The 18,044-nt window shown below is 29.3% G+C and overlaps 1 protein-coding gene across 1 annotated transcript; it reads left to right on the top strand.

Annotated features, from left to right (window-relative positions):
• The first annotated feature begins 15,205 nt into the window (after nt 1-15,205).
• Nucleotides 15,206-17,993, top strand: LOC116915626. Its single transcript, XM_032920754.2, has 3 exons — nt 15,206-17,329; nt 17,412-17,640; nt 17,708-17,993. The coding sequence occupies exons 1-3, from the start codon at nt 15,532-15,534 to the stop codon at nt 17,991-17,993; spliced, it is 2,313 nt and encodes a 770-aa protein (XP_032776645.2). The 5' UTR covers nt 15,206-15,531.
• Nucleotides 17,994-18,044: the final 51 nt, after the last annotated feature.

The raw sequence follows: 18,044 nt of genomic DNA, 5'->3' as shown, positions 1-18,044 counted from the left end.
CATGCAGTTTACATATAGAAGTAAAAACTCATGGTATAACAGTGTATTCACATTGAATACAAGTATATTTGATTCTGTTTACATATAGAAATAGAAACTCATGGTATAACAGTGTATCCACATTGAATACAAGTATATTTCATGCTGTTTACATATAAAAGTAAAAACTCATGGTATAACAGTGTATTCACATTGAATACAAGTATATTTGATGCAGTTTACATATAAAAGTAAAAACTCATGGTATAACAGTGTATTCACATTGAATACAAGTATATTTGATTCTGTTTACATATAGAAATAGAAACTCATGGTATAACAGTGTATCCACATTGAATACAAGTATATTCCATGCTTTTTACATATAGAAGTAAAAACTCATGGTATAACAGTGTATTCACATTGAATACAAGTATATTCCAGGCAGTTTACATATAGAAGTAAAAACTCATGGTATAACAGTGTATTCACATTGAATACAAGTATATTTGATGCAGTTTACATATAGAAGTAAAAACTCATGGTATAACAGTGTATTCACATTGAATACAAGTATATTTGATGCTGTTTACATATAGAAGTAGAAACTCATGGTATAACAGTGTATTCACATTGAATACAAGTATATTTGATGCTGTTTACATATAGATGTAGAAACTCATGGTATAACAGTGTAATCACATTGAATACAAGTATATTCCATGCAGTTTATATATAGAAGTAAAAACTCATGGTATAACAGTGTATTCACATTGAATACAAGTATATTCCATGCAGTTTACATATAGAAATAAAAACTCATGGTATAACAGTGTATTCACATTGAATACAAGTATATTCCAGGCAGTTTACATATAGAAGTAAAAACTCATGGTATAACAGTGTATTCACATTGAATACAAGTATATTTGATGCAGTTTACATATAGAAGTAAAAACTCATGGTATAACAGTGTATTCACATTGAATTCAAGTATATTTGATGCTGTTTACATATAGAAGTAGAAACTCATGGTATAACAGTGTATTCACATTGAATACAAGTATATTCCATGCTGTTTACATATAGAAGTAAAAACTCATGGTATAACAGTGTATTTACTTTGAATACAAGTATATTTGATTCTGTTTACATATAGAAATAGAAACTCATGGTATAACAGTGTATCCACATTGAATACAAGTATATTCCATGCTTTTTACATATAGAAGTAAAAACTCATGGTATAACAGTGTATTCACATTGAATATAAGTATATTTGATGCAGTTTACATATAGAAGTAAAAACTCATGGTATAACAGTGTATTCACATTGAATACAAGTATATTTGATGCTGTTTACATATAGAAGTAGAAACTCATGGTATAACAGTGTATTCACATTGAATACAAGTATATTTGATGCTGTTTACATAGATAAGTAGAAACTCATGGTATAACAGTGTATTCACATTGAATACAAGTATATTTGATGCTGTTTACATATAGAAGTAAAAACTCATGGTAAACCAGTGTATTCACATTGAATACAAGTATATTCTAGGCAGTTTACATCTAGAAGTAAAAACTCATGGTATAACAGTGTATTCACATTGAATACAAGTATATTTCATGCTGTTTACATATAGAAGTAAAAACTCATGGTATAACAGTGTATTCACATTGAATACAAGTATATTTAGTGCAGTTTACTTATAGAAGTAAAAACTAATGGTATAACAGTATATTCACATTGAATACAAGTATATTTGATGCTGTTTACATATAGAAGTAGAAACTCATGGTATAACAGTGTATTCACATTGAATACAAGTATATTTGATGCTGTTTACATATAGAAGTAAAAACTCATGGTATAACAGTGTATTCACATTGAATACAAGTATATTCAATGCAGTTTACTTATAGAAGTAAAAACTCATGGTATAACAGTGTATTCACATTGAATACAAGTATATTCCATGCAGTTTACATATAGAAGTAAAAACTCATGGTATAACAGTGTATTCACATTGAATAGAAGTATATTTGATTCTGTTTACATATAGAAATAGAAACTCATGGTATAACAGTATTAAAAAATAACAGTGTATTCACATTGAATACAAAAAATTTTTTGTAGTTTTTTTATAAAAGTAAAAACTAATGGTATAACAGTATATTCACATTGAATACAAGTATATTTGATGCTGTTTACATATAGAAGTAGAAACTCATGGTATAAAAGTGTATTTACATTGAATACAAGTATATTTGATGCTGTTATATAATACAGAAAAACATGGTATAACAGCGTATTCACATTGAATACAAGTATATTTGATAATGTTTACATATAGAAGTAAAAATTCATGGTAAACCAGTGTATTCACATTGAATACAAGTATATTCTATGCAGTTTATATCTAGAAGTAAAAACTCATGGTATAACAGTGTATTCACATTGAATACAAGTATATTTGATTCTGTTTACATATAGAAATAGAAACTCATGGTATAACAGTGTATCCACATTGAATACAAGTATATTCCATGCTGTTTACATATAGAAGTAAAAACTCATGTTATAATAGTGTATTCACATTGAATACAAGTATATTTGATGCAGTTTACATATAGAAGTAAAAACTCATGGTATAACAGTGTATTCACATTGAATACAAGTATATTTGATGCTGTTTACATATAGAAGTAGAAACTCATGGTATAACAGTGTATTCACATTAAATACAAGTATATTTGATGCTGTTTACATATAGAAGTAAAAACTCATGGTAAACCAGTGTATTCACATTGAATACAAGTATATTCTATGCAGTTTACATAAAGAAGTAAAAACTCATGGTATAACAGTGTATTCACATTGAATACAAGTATAATTGATGCTGTTTACATATAGAAGTAAAAACTCATGGTATAACAGTGTATTCACATTGAATACAAGTATATTCAATGCAGTTTACTTATAGAAGTAAAAACTCATGGTATAACAGTGTATTCACATTGCATACAAGTATATTCCATGCAGTTTACATATAGAAGTAAAAACTCATGGTATAACAGTGTATTCACATTGAATACAAGTATATTTGATTCTGTTTACATATAGAAATAGAAACTCATGGTATAACAGTGTATCCACATTGAATACAAGTATATTTCATGCTGTTTACATAAAAAAGTAAAAACTCATGGTATAACAGTGTATTCACATTGAATACAAGTATATTTGATGCAGTTTACATATAGAAGTTAAATCTCATGGTATAACAGTGTATTCACATTGAATACAAGTATATTTGATGCTGTTTACATATAGAAGTAAAAACTCATGGTATAACAGTGATTCACATTGAATACAAGTATATTCCATGAAGTTTACATATAGAAGTAAAACTCATGGTATAACAGTGTATTCACATTGAATACAAGTATATTCCATGCATTTTACATATAGAAGTAAAAACTCATGGTATAACAGTGTATTCACATTGAATTCAAGTATATTTGATGCAGTTTACATATAGAAGTAAAAACTCATGGTATAACAGTGTATTCACATTGAATACAAGTATATTCCATGCTGTTTACATATAGAAGTAAAAACTCATTGTATAACAGTGTATTCACATTGAATACAAGTATATTTGATGCTGTTTACATATAGAAGTAGAAACTCATGGTATAAAAGTGTATTAACATTGAATACAAGTATATTGGATGCTGTTTACATATAGAAGTAAAAACTCATGGTATAACAGTGTATTCACTTTGAATTCAAGTATATTTGATGCAGTTTACATATAGCAGTAAAAACTCATGGTATAACAGTGTATTTACATTGAATTCAAGTATATTTGATGCAGTTTACATATAGAAGTAAAAACTCATGGTATAACAGTGTATTCACATTAAATACAAGTGTATTCCATTCAGTTTACATATAGAAGTAAAAACTCATGGTATAACAGTGTATTCACATTGAATACAAGTATATTCCATGCAGTTTACATATAGAAGTAAAAACTCATGGTATAACAGTGTATTCACATTGAATACAAGTATATTCCATGCAGTTTAAATATAGAAGTAAAAACCCATGGTATAACAGTGTATTCACATTGAATACAAGTATATTTGATGCTGTTTACATATAGAAGTAAAAACTCATAATATAACAGTGTATTCACATTTAATTCAAGTATATTCCATGCAGTTTACATATAGAAGTAAAAACTCATGGTATAACAGTGTATACACATTGAATACAAGTATATTCCATGTAGTTTACATATAGAAGTAAAAACTCATGGTATAACAGTGTATTCACATTGAATTCAAGTATATTTGATGCAGTTTACATATAGAAGTAAAAACTCATGGTATAACAGTGTATTCACATTGAATACAAGTATATTCCATTCAGTTTACATATAGAAGTAAAAACTCATGGTATAACAGTGTATTCACATTGAATACAAGTAAATTCCATGCAGTTTACATATAGAAGTAAAAACTCATGGTATAACAGTGTATTCACATTGAATACAAGTATATTTGATGCTGTTTACATATAGAAGTAGAAACTCATGGTATAACAGTGTATTCACATTGAATACAAGTATATTCCATGCTGTTTACATATAGAAGTAAAAACTCATGGTATAACAGTGTATTCACTTTGAATACAAGTATATTTGATTCTGTTTACATATAGAAATAGAAACTCATGGTATAACAGTGTATCCACATTGAATACAAGTATATTCCATGCTTTTTACATATAGAAGTAAAAACTCATGGTATAACAGTGTATTCACATTGAATACAAGTATATTTGATGCTGTTTACATATAGAAGTAGAAACTTATGGTATAACAGTGTATTCACATTGAATACAAGTATATTTGATGCTGTTTACATAGATAAGTAGAAACTCATGGTATAACAGTGTATTCACATTGAATACAAGTATATTTGATGCGGTTTACATATAGAAGTAAAAACTCATGGTAAACCAGTGTATTCACATTGAATACAAGTATATTCTATGCAGTTTACATCTAGAAGTAAAAACTCATGGTATAACAGTGTATTCACATTGAATACAAGTATATTTCATGCTGTTTACATATAGAAGTAAAAACTCATGGTATAACAGTGTATTCACATTGAATACAAGTATATTTAGTGCAGTTTACTTATAGAAGTAAAAACTAATGGTATAACAGTATATTCACATTGAATACAAGTATATTTGATGCTGTTTACATATAGAAGTAGAAACTCATGGTATAACAGTGTATTCACATTGAATACAAGTATATTTGATGCTGTTTACATATAGAAGTAAAAACTCATGGTATAACAGTGTATTCACATTGAATACAAGTATATTCAATGCAGTTTACTTATAGAAGTAAAAACTCATGGTATAACAGTGTATTCACATTGAATACAAGTATATTCCATGCAGTTTACATATAGAAGTAAAAACTCATGGTATAACAGTGTATTCACATTGAATACAAGTATATTTGATTCTGTTTACATATAGAAATAGAAACTCATGGTATAACAGTGTATCCACATTGAATACAAGTATATTCCATGCTGTTTACATATAGAAGTAAAAACTCATGGTATAACAGTGTATTCACATTGAATACAAGTATATTTAGTGCAGTTTACTTATAGAAGTAAAAACTAATGGTGTAACAGTATATTCACATTGAATACAAGTATATTTGATGCTGTTTACATATAGAAGTAGAAACTCATGGTATAACAGTGTATTCACATTGAATACAAGTATATTTGATGCTGTTTACATATAGAAGTAGAAACTCATGGTATAACAGTGTATTCACATTGAATACAAGTATATTTGATAATGTTTACATATAGAAGTAAAACTTCATGGTAAACCAGTGTATTCACATTGAATACAAGTATATTCTATGCAGTTTATATCTAGAAGTAAAAACTCATGGTATAACAGTGTATTCACATTGAATACAAGTATATTTGATTCTGTTTACATATAGAAATAGAAACTCATGGTATAACAGTGTATCCACATTGAATACAAGTATATTCCATGCTGTTTACATATAGAAGTAAAAACTCATGTTATAATAGTGTATTCACATTGAATACAAGTATATTTGATGCAGTTTACATATAGAAGTAAAAACTCATGGTATAACAGTGTATTCACATTGAATACAAGTATATTTGATGCTGTTTACATATTGTAAGGAATGCATCAGCTCACTCTTTCTTGGAAAAATATCCTCCCTCTCATTCCTGGAAACAAGTCATTTTCCTTTCCATCCTTTCATTACGGTCACCTTGCGTTGGTGATCGCGTTGACTTTGTTTGTCGTATAAAACCCCATCAGTTGTAATTCTTCGTTAGTCAACGCTGGGCTGTTCACCCAGTCTAGTGTTGATTCACCCTCTGCGAGTCAAGTGTCAGGTCGTTTATTCGACCTGCTACTGGCTTGCTCGTTCCCCGTTTAAACTTGTCTTATTTGTGTCTTTGTTGTGCTTGACGCTGGCTATACGGCTACGGCCTGTATGTATGCCTCCAATCGTTTGAGACATTCATCGACTTGTTTGAATCTTGTTAACATTTTACGGGAATATACCATCGAACGAAGTCCGCAGCTTCCCTTAATCGAGTAAAAGCTATTTACTTAAAGATGAAGTAAGTAGGGGTTTTACAATATAGAAGTAGAAACTCATGGTATAACAGTGTATTCACATTAAATACAAGTATATTTGATGCTGTTTACATATAGAAGTAAAAACTCATGGTAAACCAGTGTATTCACATTGAATACAAGTATATTCTATGCAGTTTACATAAAGAAGTAAAAACTCATGGTATAACAGTGTATTCACATTGAATACAAGTATAATTGATGCTGTTTACATATAGAAGTAAAAACTCATGGTATAACAGTGTATTCACATTGAATACAAGTATATTCAATGCAGTTTACTTATAGAAGTAAAAACTCATGGTATAACAGTGTATTCACATTGAATACAAGTATATTCCATGCAGTTTACATATAGAAGTAAAAACTCATGGTATAACAGTGTATTCACATTGAATACAAGTATATTTGATTCTGTTTACATATAGAAATAGAAACTCATGGTATAACAGTGTATCCACATTGAATACAAGTATATTTCATGCTGTTTACATATAAAAGTAAAAACTTATGGTATAACAGTGTATTCACATTGAATACAAGTATATTTGATGCAGTTTACATATAGAAGTAAAAACTCATGGTATAACAGTGTATTCACATTGAATACAAGTATATTTGATGCTGTTTACATATAGAAGTAAAAACTCATGGTATAACAGTGATTCACATTGAATACAAGTATATTCCATGAAGTTTACATATAGAAGTAAAACTCATGGTATAACAGTGTATTCACATTGAATACAAGTATATTCCATGCATTTTACATATAGAAGTAAAAACTCATGGTATAACAGTGTATTCACATTGAATTCAAGTATATTTGATGCAGTTTACATATAGAAGTAAAAACTCATGGTATAACAGTGTATTCACATTGAATACAAGTATATTCCATGCTGTTTACATATAGAAGTAAAAACTCATTGTATAACAGTGTATTCACATTTAATACAAGTATATTTGATGCTGTTTACATATAGAAGTAGAAACTCATGGTATAACAGTGTATTAACATTGAATACAAGTATATTGGATGCTGTTTACATATAGAAGTAAAAACTCATGGTATAACAGTGTATTCACTTTGAATTCAAGTATATTTGATGCAGTTTACATATAGCAGTAAAAACTCATGGTATAACAGTGTATTTACATCGAATTCAAGTATATTTGATGCAGTTTACATATAGAAGTAAAAACTCATGGTATAACAGTGTATTCACATTAAATACAAGTATATTCCATTCAGTTTACATATAGAAGTAAAAACTCATGGTATAACAGTGTATTCACATTGAATACAAGTATATTCCATGCAGTTTACATATAGAAGTAAAAACTCATGGTATAACAGTGTATTCACATTGAATACAAGTATATTCCATTCAGTTTAAATATAGAAGTAAAAACTCATGGTATAACAGTGTATTCACATTGAATACAAGTATATTTGATGCTGTTTACATATAGAAGTAAAAACTCATAATATAACAGTGTATTCACATTTAATTCAAGTATATTCCATGCAGTTTACATATAGAAGTAAAAACTCATGGTATAACAGTGTATACACATTGAATACAAGTATATTCCATGTAGTTTACATATAGAAGTAAAAACTCATGGTATAACAGTGTATTCACATTGAATTCAAGTATATTTGATGCAGTTTACATATAGAAGTAAAAACTCATGGTATAACAGTGTATTCACATTGAATACAAGTATATTCCATTCAGTTTACATATAGAAGTAAAAACTCATGGTATAACAGTGTATTCACATTGAATACAAGTAAATTCCATGCAGTTTACATATAGAAGTAAAAACTCATGGTATAACAGTGTATTCACATTGAATACAAGTATATTTGATGCTGTTTACATATAGAAGTAGAAACTCATGGTATAACAGTGTATTCACATTGAATACAAGTATATAGCATGCTGTTTACATATAGAAGTAAAAACTCATGGTATAACAGTGTATTCACTTTGAATACAAGTATATTCGATGCAGTTTACACATAGAAGTAAAAACTCATGGTATAACAGTGTATTCACATTGAATTCAAGTATATTCCATGCAGTTTACATATAGAAGTAAAAAATCATGGTATAACAGTGTATTCACATTTAATTCAAGTATATTCCATGCAGTTTACATATAGAAGTAAAAACTCATGGTATAACAGTGTATTCACATTGAATACAAGTATATTTGATGCAGTTTACATATAGAAGTAAAAACTCATGGTATAACAGTGTATTCACATTAAATACAAGTATATTCCATGCAGTTTACACATAGAAGTAAAAACTCATGGTATAACAGTGTATTCACATTGAATACAAGTATATTTCATGCTGTTTACATATAGAAGTAAAACCTCATGGTATAACAGTGTATTCACATTGAATACAAGTATATTTAGTGCAGTTTACTTATAGAAGTAAAAACTAATTATATAACAGTATATTCACATTGAATACAAGTATATTTGATGCTGTTTACATATAGAAGTAGAAACTCATGGTATAACAGTTTATTCACATTGAATACAAGTATATTTGATGCTGTTTACATATAGAAGTAAAAACTCATGGTATAACAGTGTATTCACATTGAATACAAGTATATTCAATGCAGTTTACTTATAGAAGTAAAAACTCATGGTATAACAGTGTATTCACATTGAATACAAGTATATTCCATGCAGTTTACATATAGAAGTAAAAACTCATGGTATAACAGTGTATTCACATTGAATACAAGTATATTTGATTCTGTTTACATATAGAAATAGAAACTCATGGTATAACAGTGTATCCACATTGAATACAAGTATATTCAATGCTGTTTACATATAGAAGTAAAAACTCATGGTATAACAGTGTATTCACATTGAATACAAGTATATTTAGTGCAGTTTACTTATAGAAGTAAAAACTAATGGTATAACAGTATATTCACATTGAATACAAGTATATTTGATGCTGTTTACATATAGAAGTAGAAACTCATGGTATAACAGTGTATTCACATTGAATACAAGTATATTTGATGCTGTTTACATATAGAAGTAGAAACTCATGGTATAACAGTGTATTCACATTGAATACAAGTATATTTGATAATGTTTACATATAGAAGTAAAAATTCATGGTAAACCAGTGTATTCACATTGATTACAAGTATATTCTATGCAGTTTATATCTAGAAGTAAAAACTCATGGTATAACAGTGTATTCACATTGAATACAAGTATATTTGATTCTGTTTACATATAGAAATAGAAACTCATGGTATAACAGTGTATCCACATTGAATACAAGTATATTCCATGCTGTTTACATATAGAAGTAAAAACTCATGGTATAATAGTGTATTCACATTGAATACAAGTATATTTTATGCAGTTAACATATAGAAGTAAAAACTCATGGTATAACAGTGTATTCACATTGAATACAAGTATATTTGATGCTGTTTACATATAGAAGTAGAAACTCATGGTATAACAGTGTATTCACATTAAATACAAGTATATTTGATGCTGTTTACATATAGAAGTAAAAACTCATGGTAAACCAGTGTATTCACATTGAATACAAGTATATTCTATGCAGTTTACATAAAGAAGTAAAAACTCATGGTATAACAGTGTATTCACATTGAATACAAGTATAATTGATGCTGTTTACATATAGAAGTAAAAACTCATGGTATAACAGTGTATTCACATTGAATACAAGTATATTCAATGCAGTTTACTTATAGAAGTAAAAACTCATGGTATAACAGTGTATTCACATTGAATACAAGTATATTCCATGCAGTTTACATATAGAAGTAAAAACTCATGGTATAACAGTGTATTCACATTGAATACAAGTATATTTGATTCTGTTTACATATAGAAATAGAAACTCATGGTATAACAGTGTATCCACATTGAATACAAGTATATTTCATGCTGTTTACATATAGAAGTAAAAACTCATGGTATAACAGTGTATTCACATTGAATACAAGTATATTTGATGCAGTTTACATATAGAAGTAAAAACTCATGGTATAACAGTGTATTCACATTGAATACAAGTATATTTGATGCTGTTTACATATAGAAGTAAAAACTCATGGTATAACAGTGTATTCACATTGAATACAAGTATATTCCATGAAGTTTACATATAGAAGTAAAAACTCATGGTATAACAGTGTATTTACATTGAATACAAGTATATTCCATGCAGTTTACATATAGAAGTAAAAACTCATGGTAAAACAGTGTATTCACATTGAATACAAGTATATTTGATGCAGTTTACATATAGAAGTAAAAACTCATGGTATAACAGTGTATTCACATTGAATACAAGTATATTCCATGCTGTTTACATATAGAAGTAAAAACTCATGGTATAACAGTGTATTCACATTGAATACAAGTATATTTGATGCTGTTTACATATAGAAGTAGAAACTCATGGTATAACAGTGTATTAACATTGAATACAAGTATATTGGATGCTGTTTACATATAGAAGTAAAAACTCATGGTATAACAGTGTATTCACTTTGAATTCAAGTATATTTGATGCAGTTTACATATAGCAGTAAAAACTCATGGTATAACAGTGTATTTACATTGAATTCAAGTATATTTGATGCTGTTTACATATAGAAGTGAAAACTCATGGTATAACAGTGTATTCACATTGAATACAAGTATATTTGATGCTGTTTACATATAGAAGTAGAAACTCATGGTATAACAGTGTATTCACATTGAATACAAGTATATTTGATGCTGTTTACATATAGAAATAAAAACTCATGGTATAACAATGTATTCACATTGAATACAAGTATATTTGATGCTGTTTACATATAGAAGTAGAAACTCATGGTATAACAGTGTATTCACATTGAATACAAGTATATTCCATGCTGTTTACATATAGAAGTAAAAACTCATGGTATAACAGTGTATTCACATTGAATACAAGTATATTAAGTGCAGTTTACTTATAGAAGTAAAAACTAATGGTATAACAGTATATTCACATTGAATACAAGTATATTTGATGCTGTTTACATATAGAAGTAGAAACTCATGGTATAACAGTGTATTCACATTGAATACAAGTATATTTGATGCTGTTTACATATAGAAGTAGAAACTCATGGTATAACAGTGTATTCACATTGAATACAAGTATATTTGATAATGTTTACATATAGAAGTAAAAACTAATGGTATAACAGTATATTCACATTGAATACAAGTATATTTGATGCTGTTTACATATAGAAGTAGAAACTCATGGTATAACAGTGTATTCAGATTGAATACAAGTATATTTGATGCTGTTTACATATAGAAGTAAAAACTCATGGTATAACAGTGTATTCACATTGAATACAAGTATATTCAATGCAGTTTACTTATAGAAGTAAAAACTCATGGTATAACAGTGTATTCACATTGAATACAAGTAAATTCCATGCAGTTTACATATAGAAGTAAAAACTCATGGTATAACAGTGTATTCACATTGAATACAAGTATATTCCATGCAGTTTACATATAGAAATAGAAACTCATGGTATAACAGTGTATCCACATTGAATACAAGTATATTCCATGCTGTTTACATATAGAAGTAAAAACTCATGGTATAACAGTGTATTCACATTGAATACAAGTATATTTAGTGCAGTTTACTTATAGAAGTAAAAACTAATGGTATAACAGTATATTCACATTGAATACAAGTATATTTGATGCTGTTTACATATAGAAGTAGAAACTCATGGTATAACAGTGTATTCACATTGAATACAAGTATATTTGATGCTGTTTACATACAGAAGTAGAAACTCATGGTATAACAGTGTATTCACATTGAATACAAGTATATTTGATAATGTTTACATATAGAAGTAAAAATTCATGGTAAACCAGTGTATTCACATTGATTACAAGTATATTCTATGCAGTTTATATCTAGAAGTAAAAACTCATGGTATAACAGTGTATTCACATTGAATACAAGTATATTTGATTCTGTTTACATATAGAAATAGAAACTCATGGTATAACAGTGTATCCACATTGAATACAAGTATATTCCATGCTGTTTACATATAGAAGTAAAAACTCATGGTATAATAGTGTATTCACATTGAATACAAGTATATTCTATGCAGTTTACATAAAGAAGTAAAAACTCATGGTATAACAGTGTATTCACATTGAATACAAGTATAATTGATGCTGTTTACATATAGAAGTAAAAACTCATGGTATAACAGTGTATTCACATTGAATACAAGTATATTCAATGCAGTTTACTTATAGAAGTAAAAACTCATGGTATAACAGTGTATTCACATTGAATACAAGTATATTCCATGCAGTTCACATATAGAAGTAAAAACTCCTGGTATAACAGTGTATTCACATTGAATACAAGTATATTTGATTCTGTTTACATATAGAAATAGAAACTCATGGTATAACAGTGTATCCACATTGAATACAAGTATATTTCATGCTGTTTACATATAGAAGTAAAAACTCATGGTATAACAGTGATTCACATTGAATACAAGTATATTCCATGAAGTTTACATATAGAAGTAAAAACTCATGGTATAACAGTGTATTTACATTGAATACAAGTATATTCCATGCAGTTTACATATAGAAGTAAAAACTCATTGTAAAACAGTGTATTCACATTGAATACAAGTATATTTGATGCAGTTTACATATAGAAGTAAAAACTCATGGTATAACAGTGTATTCACATTGAATACAAGTATATTCGATGCTGTTTACATATAGAAGTAAAAACTCATGGTATAACAGTGTATTCACATTGAATACAAGTATATTTGATGCTGTTTACATATAGAAGTAGAAACTCATGGTATAACAGTGTATTAACATTGAATACAAGTATATTGGATGCTGTTTACATATAGAAGTAAAAACTCATGGTATAACAGTGTATTCACTTTGAATTCAAGTATATTTGATGCAGTTTACATATAGAAGTAAAAACTCATGGTATAACAGTGTATTTACATTGAATACAAGTATATTTGATGCTGTTTACATATAGAAGTAAAAACTCATGGTATAACAGTGTATTCACATTGAATACAAGTATATTTGATGCTGTTTACATATAGAAGTAAAAACTCATGGTATAACAGTGTATTCACATTGAATACAAGTATATTTGATGCTGTTTACATATAGAAATAAAAACTCATGGTATAACAATGTATTCACATTGAATACAAGTATATTTGATGCTGTTTACATATAGAAGTAAAAACTCATGGTATAACAGTGTATTCACATTGAATACAAGTATATTCCATGCTGTTTACATATAGAAGTAAAAACTCATGGTATAACAGTGTATTCACATTGAATACAAGTATATTAAGTGCAGTTTACTTATAGAAGTAAAAACTAATGGTATAACAGTATATTCACATTGAATTCAAGTATATTTGATGCTGTTTACATATAGAAGTAAAAACTCATGGTATAACAGTGTATTCACATTGAATACAAGTATATTTGATAATGTTTACATATAGAAGTAAAAATTCATGGTAAAACAGTGTATTCACATTGAATACAAGTATATTCTATGCAGTTTATATCTAGAAGTAAAAACTCATGGTATAACAGTGTATTCACATTGAATACAAGTATATTTGATGCTGTTTACATATAGAAATAGAAACTCATGGTATAACAGTGTATCCACATTGAATACAAGTATATTCCATGCTGTTTACATATAGAAGTAAAAACTCATGTTATCATAGTGTATTCACATTGAATACAAGTATATTTGATGCAGTTTACATATAGAAGTAAAAACTCATGGTATAACAGTGTATTCACATTGAATACAAGTATAATTGATGCTGTTTACATATAGAAGTAAAAACTCATGGTATAACAGTGTATTCACATTGAATACAAGTATATTCAATGCAGTTTACTTATAGAAGTAAAAACTCATGGTATAACAGTGTATTCACATTAATACAAGTATATTCCATGCAGTTTACATATAGAAGTAAAAACTCATGGTATAACAGTGTATTCACATTGAATACAAGTATATTTGATTCTGTTTACATATAGAAATAGAAACTCATGGTATAACAGTGTATCCACATTGAATACAAGTATATTTCATGCTGTTTACATATAAAAGTAAAAACTCATGGTATAACAGTGTATTCACATTGAATACAAGTATATTTGATGCAGTTTACATATAGAAGTAAAAACTCATGGTATAACAGTGTATTCACATTAGGGTGTACAGTATAAAATGGACATTTTTTTATTCATTCGGCATTCGAGATTTGGGTTAATAATTGTAAAATAAATAACTTCTTAAAGACTTAGATTTTTAAAATAAAATTATCTTTCCCCACTTGCCAGTATAAATTTTGTGTTTGGTTGAAATTCAATTTTTTTTTAGATATTTTTGGTTAGAAACTGAATTAAAACTAAATAAATTTAAACGGCGCTTGGCCGTTCGTTAGCTACACATATGAGGCACGTTTACTTAAAATTTGAGCCCTCCACCTTTTTTTTATCTTCACGCACAATCAGTTCAAAGAGCGCCAATGTTGTCAGAAAAACCGAAGTCATAATTACTGTGACCGCAAGGGGTCACCGTAAGAGTTGTTGTTGTTGTCAGTTAATTGTCAGAAGCGTAAACGAGAAACAAGTGTAAGTGAAAATGAAACGTGTCCTTCGTTCTGAAAGTCATCATTGGCTTGTTGGATCTACAATCAGTGAAATTCTTGGTTCAAAACTCCCAATCAATCACCTTATTTTAAAACGTTATCTTTTTATAAGAGATAATAGTTGTGGTCCATTTACTTCTACTGTTCGAGCCATCGCCAAGATTATATACGATGAGATTATTTCTCGATTTTGGAAACCATCTCGAATTCCCACTAAGCCTGAGAAGTCATGTTTAGATCAAATAGTAAAACTTGTTGGGAAATATGAGACTTTGAAGAAAATCCCCAATAATCGTCTGAATGATACTAAACCACAAGAAAGGATACAACAGTTTGTCGGTAATCTCAAATGTCTTTTTGATATTTCTCACCCCAACACCTACGGATTGTTAGAACAATCAGGAAACACCCGATCTGAGTCACCAAACACTGAGTGGAAAATTGATTGGGATTTTCTAATTGGACAGCGTCAGGTACCTCAGGTGGGGTGTATGGATGGAGTGGACAAGATATTGGATGCAAAAGAAAGACAGAGAAAGGAAAGAGAAGATTTAATTGAACAAAGAAAACAAAAAGAACTTGACAGAATCGCTCAGACAACAGCAGCAGATGACAGCATAGATTCTTCAACTGATGGTGAAGGAAAAAACATCGTAGACCTGGATTCTTCATTTGAACATGAAATGAACTTTACAAGTGAGACTGACGTAGTGCTACAAAGAGATTTAATCACTCCGACATCGAGTGCTGCTTTAAGGATGGGCCTCTCTACTCGGCAACACACAGTAATGCTGGCTTCTTTCGTGAACTCGGTTAGTGGATCAACTCTATCTAATGTAACGTTGTCTGTCGGAAGTGTTCATCAAAAAAGATCCAAAGAGATCGAGAGAATCGCAAAAGAAGTGCGACAAAGCTACATACCTCCTCGACATGGTACTATCCACTTTGATTCAAAAATATTTTCAATGAGAGGAGGACTAAAAGAGGATAGAGTTGCCATTGTTTTCAGTCCACCGCCCAAGATTTTGTCCATTTGTAGTGTTCTATCTTCTTCTGGATTGGCACAAAAAGATGCCTGTATCCAAGCTTTGACCGAATGGAACCTCCAAGATAACGTCGTCGCAGCCGTTTACGACACAACCGCCAGTAATTCTGGTGCGTATAATGGAGCTACTGTATTATTAGAACAGGAACTCGGACATCCACTCCTGAATTGTCCATGTCGTAGACACATTGCCGAATGTCACATTAAAAGAACTCAGAAGAAACTTGGTGGTCCAACAACAGGCCCGACATACAAGCTTTTTTCAAGATTCAAAGACGATTACAATAGTTTTCAACCACTTATTTCTCCAGAAGAATACCAGACTTTGGACTATGATGAACTGAATCCATTCATGACCTCTCAAGCGAATGAAGTGAAGGAGTGGGCGGGAAACTGCTTGAAAAACGATGTGTTCCCTAGAGAAGACTACAAAGAGTTGTGTGAGCTCATGGCCGTCTTCCTTGGAGCTGATTTGTCAACTAATCAATTCAAAATTCGCCGCCCTGGTGCCGATCATCACGCTCGCTTCATGGCGAAGGCTATTTATTACCTTAAAATACATCTACTTCAAAAATTTTTTCATCTTCGCCCCAAAGAAGTGAAGGAAGTAAAGCGTATGGCAATTTATATAGCTGTGTTTTATGGAAAATATTTCCTTCAGTCATCTTTAACGTCGTCAGCACCTTTTAATGATCTACGATTCCTTTGCTTTATGCATCAATACTCCTTAGTCGATAAAGAAGCTGGTATATTTTCGTAAATTCATTGAATTTTTAATTGAATAATGTAGCCTAATAGGAACTAACAAAATACTTTTGCATCTTCTAGCAAAAGAAACGATTCACTCCATCAATTTGCATTTGGATTACTTGACACAAGAACTTGTGCCTCTTGCACTTTTTGATCCGAACCTTACAGACGAAGATAAAAACAAATTAGCTCACACTCTTATATCAACGAGTAGACCAACCGAATTCGCTGTAGGGAAGCCGAAGCCACCAACAATAAATTGGCGTCCAGATGACCAACCCACTCTATCAGACCTTATTGGAGAAAGGTCTTTTCTCATTATTATTGAATCTTATATATATTTCCTATTTACTTATAAATTTACATTGCGGTAGGTCATGGCTTTTATTTCATTTATTGAAACTGAACAAACGCCAAGAATGGATGATGGTGCCTTGTAATTTGTGGATTCATTTTGAAGACTTTCGAGTGGCGAAGGAATTCGTTGACTCGTTAATAACAGTTAACGATTGCGCAGAGAGGGGCATCAAGCTGATTGGAGACTATAAAGACAGTTGCTTTGATAAAAAAGAAAGAGAGTCCCTTGCTCAGCTAGTTGAACAACACCGTTCCAATTTCAGTATCTCAAATATGAGTAAAGAAGCAATGGAAATGTTGTAATAGTACAAAAACAATACAAATGTACTTTAAATCCAAATAGAGTTATTTTTC

Source organism: Daphnia magna, unplaced genomic scaffold (assembly GCF_020631705.1).
Source record: "Daphnia magna isolate NIES unplaced genomic scaffold, ASM2063170v1.1 Dm_contigs229, whole genome shotgun sequence".
Classification (NCBI taxonomy): Eukaryota; Metazoa; Arthropoda; class Branchiopoda; order Diplostraca; family Daphniidae; genus Daphnia; species Daphnia magna.
This window is presented reverse-complemented; position numbering and strand designations above follow the sequence as displayed.

Excerpts from the sequence above, each read along its gene's own strand:
- LOC116915626 (XM_032920754.2), top strand. The coding sequence starts at position 15,532 with ATGAAACGTGTCCTTCGTTCTGAAAGTCATCATTGGCTTGTTGGATCT. Across the intron at positions 17,330-17,411 it reads CTTAGTCGATAAAGAAGCTG|CAAAAGAAACGATTCACTCC; the intron begins GTATATTTTCGT and ends TGCATCTTCTAG. Across the intron at positions 17,641-17,707 it reads TCAGACCTTATTGGAGAAAG|GTCATGGCTTTTATTTCATT; the intron begins GTCTTTTCTCAT and ends ACATTGCGGTAG.